Raw genomic sequence first — 17,946 nt, forward strand, 5'->3', positions numbered from 1 at the left:
AGAAAAATCGATAAATAAACGTTTTGTTCTTATTGTATAATGCCAGTCATTGATTCAATAACAATTCGAAAATTATGCTAGTACAGTCGCCATCAGATATATCGGAGCGGCCAAGGTGTTCACAATATCTGAACACGCGCTCTAACGCCCTGACAATAGAGGCGTGTTCCGATATTTGTGAGCACCTTGGCCGCTCCGATATATCTGATGGCGACTGTACACCAAAATAATGTGATTAAAATTTCGGTTTGACCCTTTAGTAGAAAGACAACAAATGTGTAGTTTACCTAAAATTAAATCTTTACTAATACCAAAAAGAATAGATAGTATAGAGGGGTCCTGTCATTGTAAATTTTGTAGTCACTGTAAATTTACTGCCATCTATCGACACACGACTAAAACTCAAAATGAAAATGTATAAAGTTATCAAAAAATGTATATATATGGATAAATAATTTTATAATTTTTATATAATTTTGATCCATGTTCATTCACTGATATCTATGTGTTAAAATTGTTAAATATGAAACGGTGTCGTCACGCCATCTAGCCGAGGATAGGCTAAAGGTGTGTGCGCCACCTATTCGAGAATGACTTTTACTTGAATTCCGAGGCACGTTTTTTCCTTAGACTTTATTCGTCTTATACGAAGTTACATATGTCTTTGCTAATACTAAAAGCACCAACCTTCCCTTAGCCGACCATCGGTGGACCTTATGCTGTTGCAATAAGGTTTACTAATGTTCAAGTTCAGGCAATAGTTTGGTATTGATTCTGTAAGGTCAAACTACAAAATACCTACTAGTATTGTTATCATAAGAATTAATCTGAACGATCTAGCATTTTTATTAAGCTGCTACGTACATATGTACGTTTTCATCACTGCAATGAAAAGCATTTATTACACCGTAAAAGCATCGTTGTAGCTTTTTAATGACGCCTACCTACTAACCTCTACTATATAGACATAAATTTTGTCCGAAACGCCGGAAACAGAATGGAGTCGGCGTGATCGTCTAACAATATTTTCAATTTGCAAAAAGAAAACTCGACACTCTTGTCGTAATTTTATAGCATCTACTTTTTATTTGGTAAACAATCTGTCTAATTTGATTTGAATTATAACTACTTAACCTCGTAACGTAAGGGAACGTTTTGAAACGCCCATGATTCTAAAACATTTTATATCAAAATGCACTGAATGCGTCAATTTAAATGAATGACATAGGTACGTTGTCAATGTAGTATCGTATTTTGCGATAATCGGGAAATGTATTCGGGGTATAAAACACAACTAGCCGTGTGCGGCAACTGATTTTACTTAAAAACCTAGCCACAAAAGGCGAGTTATGTTTCTATATGTCTCATACATGTACCTATCCTATTCTATATGTGAATTCATTTCCCGCTATGAATAAGCGGGGTCTCGCCTTGGGCGCTCCACGAGGCGGTAGGCGCGGTGCGCGGCCTGCACGCGCCGGAACTCCTGCAGAAGTGCGTCAAAGTCGATGCCGGGCGCCGCTGCCCCCACCGGAGCTATTGTTCTGTGGACACACAGTCAATTTCATTCTATGCCATAAACCGAAAGAGCAAATACCTCCCAAAAACAAGTATACTTAACATAAAAGGAGGATAGTTAAATAAACGAAGTCTAGGGGAGAGGCCTTTGCACAGCAGTGGGACACCTTATAGGCTCGGTAAAAAAAAAGGCGACTCCGTGTCAGTGTGATTTATACGTAATGCACGGAGTCTGTGATGTTGTCTGTGAATTAATATTTAGAGTTTTTCTTGAGTTATTGGCTCGCTTATTAAATTTTGTTGCTGACGGCGTAGCGGCCTAAAACCAATCAGAGGTACTTACAAGTAATCTACGTTTAAGAAAGCAAATGTATGAAGGAGAAAACGCCGATTCAATTTTGTAAGGCGAATATACAAATTAATTGCATTACTTATAATAAATTAAGTATAAAAAACGATCATACAGTGCTGGTCTGTCAGGAGGGGGTGCACATTGCAACCGCCGGCGCAATGTGTGGAAGGCCTCGCTTTGCGGCAATAACATCAGTAGACCGTACAGCGCACCGCGCAGCTCTGCACTTTGGGATCCGCTTAGCAGCTCAAGGCGCATGTCTGGAAAATAAGATGGGTGGATACGGCATCTAATAGGATAATCTTGTAGGCGTCGGCGTAAATTAATGCGACAATTTTGCCAAGTAAAAAACTATTTTACTATTTTCCGTAAAACCGCATTGAGTGTGTAAGCTTTTATGTGAGAGACACAATAGTAATAAATGATATTTACTCACAAGCGAATATAGGTGACTCTATGAGTTGCACAAGCTTGTCTAACTCTGTTAAGAATTCCACGGTGATTTCCAGTTCGCCACTAAATTCTAGTTAAGGAATAATATAGAAAATCTTAACCTAACCATACACTTATTGCACAGTTCAAGAAACAGATCAGTACGGTTACCATCAGTTTCTCACTGACATAAACGCCGTCAAGAACGTAATTTACTTTCTATACATCCCGTTTGCACTAATATGCGAGTGCGAGCGAGATGTATAGAAAGTAAATTACGTTCTCGACGGCGTTTATGTCAGTGACAAACTGATGGTAACCGTACAGAGTACAGAAGATAGATACTATCACTATAACAGACGAAACTTAGCAGGATGCCAGGTCATGTCATTACGTTGTTTAAATAGCGTTAGAAAAAATTACAGTTTTTAAAAAGAGCGTCTTTATAAAGTTCTACATTTCTATGAAGTGTTGATCAGAAAAGGATACAAAGTGGATATGAGCGCATTACAGTGCGCGTAATTGTGTGTAAGTAGACACAGTGCGAGCAGCGATACCGGTGAATGGCACCAGCAGCGGTACAGCCCCGCGAACAGCTGCTGCGTCGCCTGAGAACCAAATATCAACATTTTGAAACTGCACTTCGGTCGCCAGAAGGCGTTAATATTATTCTGTAATTTTATACTGGTACGCCGATCTTTTAGGCGACATCAGCGTTTTCATTTCGACTATTGGTATTTCTTATTTTCTAAATCTACTAGGGATTTAAGAATACCGTAATGTGCGTGCAGATTTTTTATCAGCATCGGCGTTTTAATGCTTACTTTATCGTTTATTGTATCAATTGAAGAAAATTACTTTGTTAGTATTAATTATTTTATTAAATAATATTGTTACCGGCGCAGTAAAGTTGCGCAGCTGCAGCCTCAAGTCCTGCAGCTCGGCCGCCGTGAGCAGAATAATGCTGAGTACGTCCACCACGGTGGCCGCGAACTTCAGGTTCGGTTCCTCTACGAGGATCTTCGATAGCGCCTTGTAGATGTCCTCTGCGTTTAGGAGAACACATAGTTGCCTGTAAAGATTAGATTTATGTATCAAAATTGAAAATTACTTATTATTTCCTTTAATAATTTATAAAAAGATCGGCTATCGTATAAAGAAAATAATAATAACTACTAAAATTCCCTTGAGGCCTTCCAAAGTGTTTTAAAATTGTATTTAGCGAAGAGGCTGTGAACGTAAAAAAAACATCCAATTTTATATGGACACGCCAACGCCGTCAAACATTCCCACCGTAAATTCCAAATAAAGTTGTACGTTCAACTGGGGCGTCCACATAGATATAGTATGCATTAAACTTCGAGCAGTAATGGCAAAATTGTTTAGCTTAAATAATATTGTAAACAGGAAAATATTGCACACCTTATATCATTCGTTAGCCGAGTCAATAATTTGTTATGGTTTAAACGCATATGGGCGAACTTTTAAAACTTACCTAGATAAAATATGTAACATCCAAATTAGAATAATTAAAAATATATTAGTTGATAAAAACACTAAACTTAATTGCAAACAAAACTACACGTTATTGTATAAAAAGTTAAAAATATTACCAGGTCATGAAAAAGTTAAATTCTTATTATGTGTAGAAAACTATGGGCTTGACAGTTTTAAAACATGTAGAAAACCATTACGTAATTTTAGGGTAAGCACAAAACGAAAATATGTACAATATAATACTAATAATTATTACGGCCAAAGAACTCGTAAATACTTATACCTAAGATTCTTAACCAACTAAACAGTTTAATCGATCAATGTAAGAGTAAACAGATGTTTAAAAGAAGATTAAAATCAATATTTTTAGATAATATAAATCCATAGTATATATGTATAGATTTCTTAGTGTTCATTTATATTATTGCAATATTGCATTAACCTTGTGTGAATATTTCACCTCACGAGCGGCCTAGTACAATAATAAAACGTAACATCATAATAATAAGGCTCAGGGTCAATGTTGTCGTGAGGTGAAGTAGGTACGCATGCTGACCGTAGTGTTACAAACCGGTCTTGTTGAATTATGGATATATGCATGGTAACAAATTTAGAGTTAAGTTAAACTTAGAATAGTACTACATAACAGTTTGTGCTGTACTCTGTAGGTATAACGCATAAAGTACTTACTTATAAAAATAATTGAGAGCGCACTATTCGCCAACAAACTGTCTACAGTTTGGCGAAACTTTTGTATACGTAAACATAAGTATATTTTTTGAAAAAAAAAAAAAACATACACTTTGGCCAACCAATAGTTTGACACTTAGACCATTTCACTAAAAGAAAACGTATATGCGTAATGAAGTGTCATGAGGTATTGCAAAGAATTTTGTACCTAATTATAAACGCTCCCCGGTCTTCAAGTAAATTTTCATCAGCAGCTAACAGCCTCAGTAAAGCTTGTAGGAACTTGTAATAATAGGGACTGGATTCCAAATCGCCTGTAACATATTAGGATTATTAGGATTATTATTAGCTTTTTTGAAATAAAAGTAGCTACTAACCACTGAAATTGTCACTGTTATAAAACAGTTACTGAAGATTTGCTACGGTGGCTCCAAGGTTACATTTTCAATAGGATGTAAGTCGTGGAAATTGATGGTAATTATTTTTTCTAGTCTATTAGTTAGGTTCTCCGAACCTTTATCTGATTGACTATTACACATACCGGGACTACCAGGAGTGCAGGTGCAGATCTCGGCGGTGACGGCGAGACTGCGGCGCACCACCTCGTCCGCCGCATCAGTCAAACTTCCAACTGCGCTCACGAATACTTGGCCCGATTGTGCTGACATCTGCAGCAAGGGACAATGGGTAAGTTTTTTGTCAACATTTTCATTTTGGATACAAGTGTTTATCGCCAACTGTACTATTTCAACAAAATAAACTTCAACGATATTCTGAACTGTTTTATTACCTTGTTGCGATGTCAATATAATAATATATATATATATATATATATATATATATATATATATACATTTTTATTCATAATGTCAATATAATATTGCATTATTTGTATTATCATCCAGGTTTAAGTGTATACGAAATTTGAGCCCTGTCGGATGTAAAGATCATAAAATGGTTCTAATTTAGCTTCCAAGATTTGAGTCATAATTCATAATAATATACATACTAACTAATAGGGCAAGTTAAATAAAAGCTTGCAAACATACTTTTATGTAATAAATAATAATACTCTTTGGTCGACGACCAAGTTTGGTAAGTGACGATTAGGTTACGATATATAACTAGACGAGAATCGAATTCGCTTCTCGTCTATGCAATTTATCGCATAAATCTATTAGGTTTTTATGTTGACCTAATAATGATTTAAGATCACTCACTTGATTAGGCATCTTATTGTAAAGATGCAAGAACCACTCCAGCGCAGCCACCTTCGTATGCACCGAGCTGTGGTGCACCATCTGTATCAGTATCCCGACCACAGCGTCCAGGTTGATGCGGCCTGTGTCTTCCTCGTCGCCTTCGTCTGGTCCTGGGGATGATGAGGGGGATTCCGCTTCCACCAACTTGGTTAGCTGCATGTTCACTATTGTGGCGGTTTCTCTGATGCCTGACGTTTGTTGTTAAGAACTATGTTTAGTAAATTTGTTGGTCAATCAATACACGTATGTCAATATTGACATTTTTTTTATCACGTCCAAAAAATATTTATAGTAGAAAAATAAAAATTGTTAGTAGTAATCGTTGAAAAATATACTACTGGTATGGTGTGCTACTGACAAACGGTAAGGTTAATAAATTAACTGAATGAGGTAAAGGATACTTCTTCGCGGTTCGTCGGAGTAGGCGAGGCAGGGCAGCGCGGCGGCCAGCACTCCTGACGCGTAGGGAAGCATGGCGGGACCAGCCAACTCCACGAACTCTTTGATCCACGTAATCGCTGTCAACTATCAAAATGAAAACAATGTTACTTTTTCAACTAGTCATTGCTACAAAATCACCATCGAAAGAGAGCCAGAAATCTAAAATACCTTTGAGTAATTTTAAATTTTTATTTGGTATTCAATTTTTTTAGACGGTCCCGCGCCGACGCAGTTATGCGCCGCCGCCGAAAATAAGCAGGTGGATGAGGTGATTTTCCAAAAAAAACGTACGTTCAAAATAATACGATAATGAAATATATAGTCAAAACCGCGGTAGATTGTTTTTTGAATTTGGCCGACCTGCACGAGCTCGTCCGGTGATTGTGCGTGCGTGATAAGTATGTTGATCATGGCGGCGAACTCCACGCGCGCCGGCTCCTTCTTGATACTGCGCAGAAACTCGCCCAGCTGAATGTCGCACCTGTTCAGAAAAACAAAACATTTCCGATGAGAGGTTTAATTGTTAACTGTACTTTTGTTCTAAACGTGATCAAATTCAATAACACATGTTTTTTACAGAATTTTGTATCGCTATATTCGGTATCTATTACAGTAACATAAGACCAGCTATGAGCCCATAATACTATATTAACATCATAGTTACAATTCCAAATGGTACGTTAAGTAGTGTAATGTTCACCGGGACCTCGTCAAAAATTTAAACCTTGATTGAATCTTTTGAAGACAACTTGCTTACATACGTACATACCTGGAATAGGGTGTTTCATTTTTCCGAATTTTCGATTTTCATCTGACTTTGCTCGAATTCTTGTTCTAACTGATAAAATAATATTATAAGTACGTGAAAAAAAATTAAAATCGGTGAACATTTAGAGGTTGCACAACATCAACAAAGATTTTTCAAATAACCAACGACTCTACATCGGAGGGTAGAAAATGGTTTAAGCGGCTACCATCAAAGCGGATAGTGTGATACTGAACCTTCTTCATATAAATAAATTTTAAAATTAGTAGTAAACTTGGATTTTGGTTACTCGATAAATGTTCTAATTAAGATTTTTCAGTTTTTCCACCTGTTTCCAAAGGAAAAGTGCTTTTATCGTGTTTTAGACGCAAAATTCAGTTTTCTCATTCGATTTTAGTATCAGTTCATTATATTTTGTCATTTTAGAACATAGTTCATTTTCATGCAATGTATGGGGTTCTTACTCTACCTTTTCAACTTGTGCAACCTCTAAACGTTATTCGATTCTTTCGAAAATTGAAATAGATAGTTTTTAGTGTGGGGAGACTCCTTTGGTGAGCAAAGTCAGAAAAAATATTACATCTTATTTTTCTCCATACAAAAGTGAATCACCCTAACCTGGAAGATACGTACATACGTACATACATACTCACGAACAATGGAAGTCAAATAAAAGTTCATATAGAGGCACGTAAAGTAAGACCACATGTTTTTTGTCCTAGCATTAAAATTATCAATTTGTAATAAAGATTGTAGTTAGTTTCGGTTTTTTTAGAAAACCGATAATACAGGATGAATTGTTAACACTGGCCTGTTATTTAAGTGGCGCACCAGCCTCGTCGCACGCAAACGACGCAAACTATTTGTATCCTCCATTAAAAAGACCAATAAGTACAGTGATAACTTAGTGACTAAACTATAACAACACATTATTTTATAAGTATTTCCTTCTTACTATATTTTACATTTCCTTTAACCTATTAGTAACTATTTTCCCTTAAACACTGACATATTTTTACCTACTAGATATGGATACGGAATTTCCTGTTTAACTATACTGTATCAAACGTTTCAATTTTTTTCAGTGGGAGTTGAAATAGAAAGATGTAAACATTGTAAACAAACCAATTTATCTGTTGTTGCACGATCATTTACTAATGATGATCCAGCAGGGTCGTAAAACATTGTGTCAACATCTATTTTACATTGGGTTGAAATTTTTACATAATTTTATTTTATTTATTCACAAATTCTTTACTGACCACAGTAGATCTTTGCAACAAAATTTATGAATTTTCACGACGGAATAGTCTACCTACCATCAATATAGGTGTCGTGGCATGACGCGAAATCGTGTCACGTTGCGCCGTCGTATCGTGGCACATATTAATGTAGAGAATGTAACGTACATGCGGCGGATCTCTGCGTGCACGTCGCCCAGCATCACGAGCAGCGGGTCGAGCAGCTGTGGTAAATGCTGTCTCAATGGTAACGCCGGCACGGAGTCTAACACACTGAGCCACGACACGCAGAATTGGCGTGCGGCCGCGTGGCGCGAGTACATGCGTTCGCGGAGCATCGGGACGAACGCTGACACGGAGAAGTCGGGGCTTTCCGTCACTATCTCCTGCGGACAAATAATTACTTGTTTATTGACCACTGTTGTTGGTTTAATAATTTGTTTTTGTCTAGAAGTTAGCGCCGTCACGGACCGATTTGATTACAAAGCCGGTTAGCTGGCGCCGTAGTATTGGTGCTCTATCCATTGTTGATCGCGTTTCATATGAATCGTATAGTGACGCCGCGGCTGCCAATTTATTTTGTCCACCACGCCGACTTCGACTAATTTTAGTAATCGGTGTTTAAATCGCTACAGCTATAGGAAACGCTATAGGAGCTATAGGGAAGTAATGGATGTACGCTGCTTTGCTGATACAAATAAAATACAGTTTGATTTGTTTCATAGTCAAATAGTTAGGGAGGCGAATAGGGGAATTTTCGGCAATACTCGAGCGTGGCAGTTTAAGATATGAGAGATACCTTAGACCTAATAGAACAACCTTGTAAAGTATTTAGCTCTATATGTAGTGACGCGCGCCTAGGATAGACGATCAGATTAGTAAAAAAAAATGGATAGTCTGAAATACTCGAGCGCCTCAGATTAAGATATTGGGGGTTGATTTTAGTGTTTAAAGACTAAATTTAACTAATCTGACGATAAGTCCTTGACGCCGCCGAGTTATAGGGTCGCGAACTTGTAAAAAAAAAACGTTAATCCGGCATTCTCGAGCGCGATTTTTTTATTTTTTATTTTGAAGAATATAATCTAAAACTTACTAAAAATACAAAATCTGCCGGTTTCCGCATGACCGGAAGTGTGGAGGAGCCATTTCGTCTTCCTAAGAACGCGTTGCGGCATATAAGTCGCGAACGATACATTTTACAAAAAAAAAGTTTAAATAAACAAAAAAGGTAATTTTATTGTCATTCTTAAATGACAGCGTTTTACACAAAAATAAAACGCTAATTAAATAACTTACCATATTCGGAACCTAATAATAATATTGAGAATGGCAACACTGCGTAGTCGGTCGTATTGTCCTTTTCTAGCATATACGTCCTTCTCTCTCCCACACTCCCACCACTCAGGCAGGTTGCTTTGACAGTTAAACAAGGCAATTTTTCAAGTCATTGTCTCAAAATTATTCATATTTACACCAGGCAGGATTAAAACATTAGGTTCCGAATATGGTAAGTTATTTAATTAGCGTTTTATTTTTGTGTAAAACGCTGTCATTAAACAACTGTACCGATATTCGGAACCTAATAATAATATTGAGACGTGTTTGTTATCGCCTGGTGGTGGGAAGACGCCAAGCCAATGTGATTATACATGTAGTTATTATGTATATGTAATATTATTATATTACGAGTGTTTAATTAATTATGTAGTACAACCTTTATTTTAACACTTGTGAGGAGAGAGGTATTTAGTAAAGCATACATTTTGATATAAAATTATATTATGATACTAACTTTACATTTTATATATGTACTTAATGTAGGTACTTATAAATTTTCAAAGAGGATAACTGAGTCACCACAAGGGTGCTATACTTAATTATATGTATGTGAAACTAGGTAAAAGAAGATGAGATTTTAAGTCAGTCTACTCTTCAAGGAGCATACAACATCTGTGATAAGGAGTGATGTAATTAAAATATGAAGAGATAAGAATTATTTATAAAGTACTCGAGTAGTTTTTATTTATAACTCCCAATTATTAACAAATTTAATAATAATTATCTAGTAAAGTAAGGAGTTGCAGGAATATAACAAGGACAAGACCTTTCTTATTTCCAAAATCTCTCGGGATTAAGTAGACGAATATTGTACATATTCGTTATATCACTATCACTACCCACAAAGTTAGTATTGGGTACCTACTTACTAAAATGTCATAGGGAATTACTGAATTCCTTTCATGACTGTGAGCCAATGTGAGCTATATACTTGGTTATAGCTATAAAATGCATTTAATCCTTTGTACGCTTTACTAACGCGAACGCGAGCTAATGTACGTAAACAAACCTTACTTAAAATTGTGAAGGTTACTTTGAGAGCTTAAGCCATAACATAACACTCATGTTGGCACGACTAGTAATGATAATGACACTTTTTGGTGCTCTTGGCGTTCAAATGGTTAATATAGAAATGCCACAGAACCTTATCAATGATATTTGTATAGGTGCAGGCTCATTCTGATTATATTCATGTTTAGCTATCATCAAGTGACCTAAATTGTACTCATTAATTTCTATATATGCAGTAAGTTTACCTTATCTGGTGCCTACTAGTAGACATAAGCTTGATTGGTTCTGAACGCTTAAGTGGCTTAATTTATGTAAAGCATTTATAGACATTGCATAGTTCTGAATATTCAGTTTCCTCTTTCCAGTGTGTAAATTATTAAGAATAAGGTACTTAATTCGAAACCTTAGCTCATCGCATGTGTTTTAACCAAAATGCAGATTTGTGTGTTTATTTAGTGATTTTACATTATTTGCAATAACTGTGCGGAACCATGGGGTCCCCGACCTTTTGCCGGGCAGCCGTGGGCCCAAAGCCAACAGTGCAGAGGCCCTTTAAGAGGGACCTATTTCATCCAATGCTAGAGTCAACACTTTGTCGAATTTATTTGATATTTATGTATACTTATCCTCCTTATGAACTAAGGATAACTGTAACTTTTTGATATCAAGTATACGCAGAATTGTCAATTATTTTATATTCTGAAATTATAATATTACTGGATTTGGGCCAGTGTGCCTTTGTATACTATATCTCTGGCCTACGATATAGGCTAGTCTATTAACATCCCGCCTCCTGGAAGGCAGTATACAGACTTCTTAGATATATATTCACGGTAGCGCTAAGTGTGTGGACCTAGTTTTCCGACACTTGACTGCATGAGATTATTGTGAACATTTTTTTTTTTTTTTTTTTTTTTTTTTCAGGTCTCGAGCAAGAAGGGTACCTAGATAGGTTGAGGTCCTTAAATTGTGGATTTGGTAGGAGCAAGACACAGACGGGGTGTAAATTAATTAATCCACCATGTTTCAAGATTTTTGTTCATTGATGCCTTCCGTTTACACTGTACAGACAGACTAACACTTTGGCAGAGTTTTGCCAACATATAATAAATGACTGCATTTGTTTGGGTGTACATGTTCCACATCAAAGACATATTTATATATTTCAATCTATTTTTGAAAAGTTCGCGTTTCAAAATAGTTTCGCCTTTTCGCAAGGCGTGCTCCTGTTTCCCTATTTTATTGTGCAAAGTGAACAGTATCACAATGTTATAATTATGTATAAATAGAGAACTAGAGGGTCATGCCCTAGACGTGACCGCCCAGAAGTTGTGCTAGAACCGTTCGTGCAAACCATTCAGTCACTGTTTTTAAAAACCTTTTTGTAGTGGGTACATTCCACGGTCTTAAATTTGTTAAACGTGTAGTATCAAACTATGACAAGTCATGATAAGTGAATTAAGTGATAACAGTATCTAGTCGGTGCATAGAAGCACTTGCCCTTGAGGTTAGGGCATGGGTAGTTTAAAATAAACTTAATCCGTGCATAGGAGCACTTACGATACAGGTGGTTTAAAACTTCCTGGGTCACAATACAGACACAAGGTGTAAAATACATAATTGATAAACGCCCGTCAGGCCAGTTTTGTATATTTTATTTCAAACATGCTTGTGCAGCACCGCCAGCACATGATAATTTTCCTATACCATGGCAGTCAGGGATATAATAGTTAAATAGGTAGGTAACCTTGGTCATGTTGTGTACATAGGTAGGTACTCGTAACTTAACGTAACATGTTAACTGAAAGTCTAGTGCTCTCGAGGCAAATATAATTTATGCAACTGTGAGCTGCTCTTACATTGTGATCATATGTATTTATTTCTAGTCTGCCTTAGCAGGCCTAGACTTCAAAGGTTTTTTAGATATTCATAGGGCCGTTAATCGGACCCTTTGTACACCTTGAGCAGGCTGTTTGTTTCACACCATGAGAAATATAATTTGAATTATATTGTAAACATAGCTTATTTCAGAATGGAACCGTAAGCACTGTCGTGAGCTTACATAGTCTGATTAAATTAGAGTCCACAGATTGTCTGGACCTTGGTGGATTGACCACTCCTGATTCTAATTATCAATTTTCTGCCTGGGCTTATAATCGAAATTAGGTGACTAAATCTCTTAGTATTCTCTATGCCGCCCAAGTTATGAGGCTAAGCGTCTCCAGACCACAATTTTATAATAGGGTGCAAAGATTTTTTCATCTTTAAAAGAAAAATGAGTCGAAATAGGCCTGGAATCTTAGGTTATTTTATACCTTATAATTTTAGAAATGTAATGTAAATGGAAAGCAATTTTCACTTTTACCACAATTAATTAGCCCAATTTTGGGCTTAGCCAATAGGGTGTTTGGGACCCTTTTAGAATAGATTGGTAAACAAAAATGAAAACTAATAACAAAGCCTTGCCTATTTCGACTGATTTTGTTAGAACCCTTTTTACTTTCTCTAAAAGGAGATATTTACAAATTCATTTTTGTAATATTTTTCTGATTGTGGCTTACTTGCTCGCATGTGTTATGTTATGACCATATCATTTATATTTCTGTGAATATGTCTGAAATGCCTTGCGCAGGCTTACATAGGTTATAATATTATCATCAATAACTTGACGTCAGTTTGTGAATGAATCAAAGATTCTTTGGCACACCTTACGCAGGTGGAGACATGGCAGGCTTGCGCAGCCTTAGATAGGTACATAATATATTGGTTTCATCACAAATAACTTGACGTTAGTTTGTGAACGAATAAAAGATTTTCTTAGGCACACCTTACGCAGGTGGAACCATAACAGACGTAGGTTTAAGAATATCATTCAAATCGAATACCCTGAGTTTATGGGTAATATTCCCTTAGTTGCGGGTTCCTTGCTCGACAAGGTGAAAGGCTTTATGCAGGCTTTTACAGGCACTTTTAGAAACCTCTTTTAGAAAGAAGTGTCATTCACGGTGACGCGCAGATTTGTCAAAACTAAACTTTAACTCTTCAGTTAACTAATATAATTTGACAATATGAACCAAACCATGCGTCTTCGTCAATGAATCAATCTAAAGATTCCCGTATCGTTAATGCCAAGTGTACTATTTATGTAGGTAGGTAGGTTTAAGAATTGACCCTCGTGTATGTAGTTACGTAACGATTTAATAATCAAGTTATTCAAATCCAAAATAACACAAGCACATATAGCAACTACATGCAAGAGATATTTTCCTTAACCTTTTAAGCTGTAAGTACCTGCTAAGTTATTTATTTAAGTAGGTACCTACATTTTAACCTACCTACATTTTAACAATTCAAAATTAAATATCTAGTTGGAGAGATATAAGTTGGTAGATCAAGAGTGAAATACTTTACGATTTCGCATGTCATTCTTGCGCAGAGCCATGCTAATCTCTCTCTATGTCTAGTCAGATTTAAGTTTATGTACTGCCGAAGTACTCACTTTCCACAAAAATAAATGCAATGTTTGCGATGTAGGTTTGTTCGTTACCTTGTGTCCCTCAGAGCGGAAATAGAAGCCCCGCGAAGGCGGGGCTTCGTCGACTCCTAAGCGGGTACACTTATTTATCAGCAATTTAATTCACAAAAAAAATAATTTTGCAATATTATATTAACCCGGAACGGGATAAAAAGACAAATTGCTGATAGATACTTGGGCAGATAAAACCTACACGTCTATAAACTTCTACCTCAATACATAGGTTCTACTTAACACGTATTAACTATCCGATCCTTTCGTATTCGAAAACACAAATCACTTGAAAACTGAAGGGTATGCCTCCACACATCACCATTTAAGTATTATAATTTCAACCGTTATTATACACACACAAAGATTTAAACTAACAAGACTCGGAAGAGACTTAATGTAGGTATAAAATTAAATTCTAATGGTGACACGTGCACGCTTTACCAGCTCGATGTGTTTTCTAACATATGTGTTTTAGTATTTTCATTGGCATAGCCACGGTGCGCGCAGGCAGCCTTTGAAAACACTTGCACATCACTATTCCGGATCGTTTTTATTTGCTAGATAGTTTATCGGACAACTAAATTTAAATATTTATTTCGAACGGCAAAAACCGTTAGAAACTGTTTTTCAATATAGTCAGCTAAACTGGGGTACAAATTCAAAAACTCACCAGCAGTTTAGCTTCACGACCTTCCAGATGGAAAAACAGCAAGCCAATGACTTGAAAAATTGCCTTGTTTAACTGTCAAAGCAACCTGCCTGAGTGGTGGGAGTGTGGGAGAGAGAAGGACGTATATGCTAGAAAAGGACAATACGACCGACTACGCAGTGTTGCCATTCTCAATATTATTATTAGGTTCCGAATATCGGTACAGTTGTTTAATTCCCCGTTTTATCAAGGAGAAAGAAAGGAAAAAAAAGAAACCAAAAAACCTTTTTCGGTCAGATTAAGAGAACCCACCAACATTTTTGTCAGATTAAAAAAATATGCTTTCAGGATACCGAGATAAACCTCCCCTATGAAAATCTGACGCGCTCGAGTATTTCAAAAAAACTTTTTTTTTTTGCATTTTCAAAAATTCATCGTAACTTATCGTCACGCCGAAATCGTCAGTTTTTTTAAAGGAAGCTTCCTTGGGGCCTACTTAACACCCCTTCCGAAAATCTGACGCGCTCGAGTAAATTTTTTTTTTTTGCATTTTTGACTAATTTATATGCCTACCCCCACCACGCAAACCGGCAGATTAGTATACCGTTGTTATCAGAGGCACTCGGGGCATACGTAGTATGAATATCTGACGCGCTCGAGAATGCCCAAGTAACTGTTTTTTTTAACATTTTTGAAAAACCGTACACGCCAAACCCACCGCTAAAATGGTTTTTGCCATACGAGCTTTTCTTTTCGAAATTATTTTATCTTTCGATTTTGATAGGTCTCGACGGCGCCGTTGAATTACGCCATTTAGCTACCTCGCCTCCCTAACTAAAAGTCATGCTTTGGTGAAGTTTTTCAATCCAAGCTTTGTATAGGCTTTAGATGTATTGTATTGTACAGTGAGCTGCGAAATTGCATGCAGAAATTATGAATGAATTCATTGATAAATTTGCCATGCACTTTTACGGCTGATGGTACCTTGACAAGTCGGTCCAGTAGTTCAGCCCCCTGTTTAACTTGCGGCTCCGGGTCAGCAGCCAATTTCGCCAGTGCGTCAAATAGAAGAGGGAAGTGAGGCAGTGCAGCACCTCGGGCCACTTTCACCACGTTAAAGAGGGCCTCGGCTGCTTGGTAACGCACGCGGGACTCACTCTCGCTGAAGCACGCGACGATCGGTTGGATCAGCTCCGGCAGGTATGCTATGCAGCCCTGCAGACATTTTTCAGGTTATAATGAAAGTACCATTTTATAAAGATACTTTTTGGATTACGTACTTGTACTCAATTCAATTTGCATACCTCAAAATGAAAAATATGAACCCATAGGATCATAATGAATTAATTTATGAAAGTGGCCATGCAATTTTGTGTCTTGTTGTACATATCTATTTTTTAGGGTTCCGTACCCAAAGGGTAAAACGGGACCCTATTACTAAGACTTCGCTGTCCGTCCGTCCGTCCGTCCGTCTGTCACCAGGCTGTATCTCACGAACCGTGATAGCTAGACAGTTGAAATTTTCACAGATGATGTATTTCTGTTGCCGCTATAACAACAAATACTAAAAACAGAATAAAATAAAGATTTCAATGGGGCTCCCATACAACAAACGTGATTTTTGACCAAAGTTAAGCAACGTCGGGAGTGGTCAGTACTTGGATGGGTGACCGTTTTTTTTTGCTTTTTTTTTTCGTTTTTTTTTGCATTATGGTATGGAACCCTTCGTGCGCGAGTCCGACTCGCACTTGCCCGGTTTTTATTACCAGGTAAAGTTCAAAATTCAAAAAAATATTATGAAAGAAGGCCTCAAAGGCTCTTTCACATATCAGTACAGTCAAAATTTGGAGGTGTCCATTAATTATGTAAGGTGTTCAGGAGGGCGGGGGTCAAGCTGAATCTTACCAAATATCAATCATGTGGGGATGGGGAAAAGGGGTAAATAATAAAAATATTATACTGTCAACTTTTGCCACTTAAGGACGCATTTTGTAGATAGGGAGATATTTGTATCAGGTCAGGAGTCAAAAAAAATTTCAGAAGTATACTGACCATCGGGCAATCTTAAATAACTAATAATTAAAACCTAAGACAGCAGAGGCTTAGTGACAGGGTTTTGTTGGCCACTTTTCAGGTTTGGAACCCTAAAATGAAAACTAATTCAATAACCAGACGAACAGAATCTCTTCTATGAAGTCAATTTAAAGCTTAACATTTAGTCTTCATTGTGAGTATTAATAGACTGGCTCGTTGGGTGGACGACATCCGGAAAATTGCGGGTCACATCTGGATGAGATTAGCTCAGGACCGGGACAACTGGCGTACTAGAAGAGAGGCCTATGCTCAGCAGTGGGCGATAAAGGGCTGATATGATGATGATGATTAATAGACAAGTATATTCATATGAATACTAAGTGTAGCGACCTTCCCAAGGCCGACAGCGACGGAGGAGAGGCCCATGAGTGCCCCATTTTTAACATTGGGGTTAGTAGACGCCATCAGGTCTTGTCCCAACACCCGCACCAGCCGCTTGATCTGGCTCGTATTGTTTGCGTCGCTGAAGTCCTTCACCATCCTGCACACACAATACCACACCTCTGCTTCAAACTGAACGTCATCCACCTTAAACTTGTATAAAACTATAACAAACAAAGATAAAGTAGGACAAAAACAAACTTTTCTATTTCGACTCCAGCGAACTTCCTTTTATCGTATAGTTTGTCACATAGCCCACGGACGCAAGCTATGCTGAGTGGCGCATAGTCTCTCTCCGACATTTTCAAAGATATAAGATTGTTTCAAGACATAAAATAAACAAATTCTTCGGGAAAAAATCTACATTGATGACTACAACCGCGGCCCTAAGCAAATGTCATAGTGACAGTACTCGTTCGTTGAGAAATAGTTACGATTAAGCCGATTTCAATGCAACAACCTTAAAATAGTTAAAATAATAAGTAGAAACTTTTAACATGATAATTGTTTTACAGTTGAATTTGCTAAAATTATGAGGTTACATTTTAATTAAATAAATGAATATAAGCATAAAAATATATTCGATCGAAACTGATTCGAAAGTAGTAAATTTCTAAACGAAATCGTATAATGTCTATTCCTACGCCCGACATTAGGAGTTGTTCCGTTCCAAGCAAACAAAAATTGACTGTGTGTTCAATTTTTCTGTGATAATATGTTATCTACCTATAGTGTTAAAATT

At 37.1% G+C, this 17,946-nt stretch overlaps 1 protein-coding gene and 1 non-coding gene across 2 annotated transcripts; both read right to left on the reverse strand.

Annotated features, from left to right (window-relative positions):
* Positions 1–222: 222 nt before the first annotated feature.
* Positions 223–17,589, reverse strand: LOC134797950 (protein VAC14 homolog). The gene is made up of 14 exons (XM_063770289.1): positions 17,406–17,589; positions 17,154–17,304; positions 15,714–15,944; positions 8,368–8,585; positions 6,553–6,673; positions 6,153–6,276; positions 5,710–5,939; positions 5,031–5,157; positions 4,698–4,803; positions 3,200–3,374; positions 2,792–2,910; positions 2,307–2,386; positions 1,983–2,130; positions 223–1,544 (listed from the first exon to the last, which is right to left on the reverse strand). The coding sequence occupies exons 1-14, from the start codon at positions 17,504–17,506 to the stop codon at positions 1,409–1,411; spliced, it is 2,067 nt and encodes a 688-aa protein (XP_063626359.1). The 5' UTR covers positions 17,507–17,589; the 3' UTR covers positions 223–1,408.
* LOC134798486 (U6 spliceosomal RNA) lies at positions 13,943–14,046 on the reverse strand. The gene has a single exon (XR_010145202.1). It is a non-coding gene; the product is annotated as a U6 spliceosomal RNA (small nuclear RNA).
* Positions 17,590–17,946: the final 357 nt, after the last annotated feature.

Source organism: Cydia splendana, chromosome 16 (genome assembly GCF_910591565.1).
Source record: "Cydia splendana chromosome 16, ilCydSple1.2, whole genome shotgun sequence".
NCBI classification, from domain to species: Eukaryota; Metazoa; Arthropoda; class Insecta; order Lepidoptera; family Tortricidae; genus Cydia; species Cydia splendana.

Bases quoted from the DNA above. Each gene is read 5' to 3' on its own strand.
- LOC134797950 (XM_063770289.1), bottom strand. From the start codon at position 17,506: ATGTCGGAGAGAGACTATGCGCCACTCAGCATAGCTTGCGTCCGTGGG. The intron at 3,375-4,697 runs GTACAAAATTCT...TAATCTTTACAG, and splicing joins CGGGGAGCGTTTATAATTAG to GCAACTATGTGTTCTCCTAA. The intron at 2,387-2,791 runs GTATCCTTTTCT...ACTAGAATTTAG, and splicing joins AATGCGCTCATATCCACTTT to TGGCGAACTGGAAATCACCG.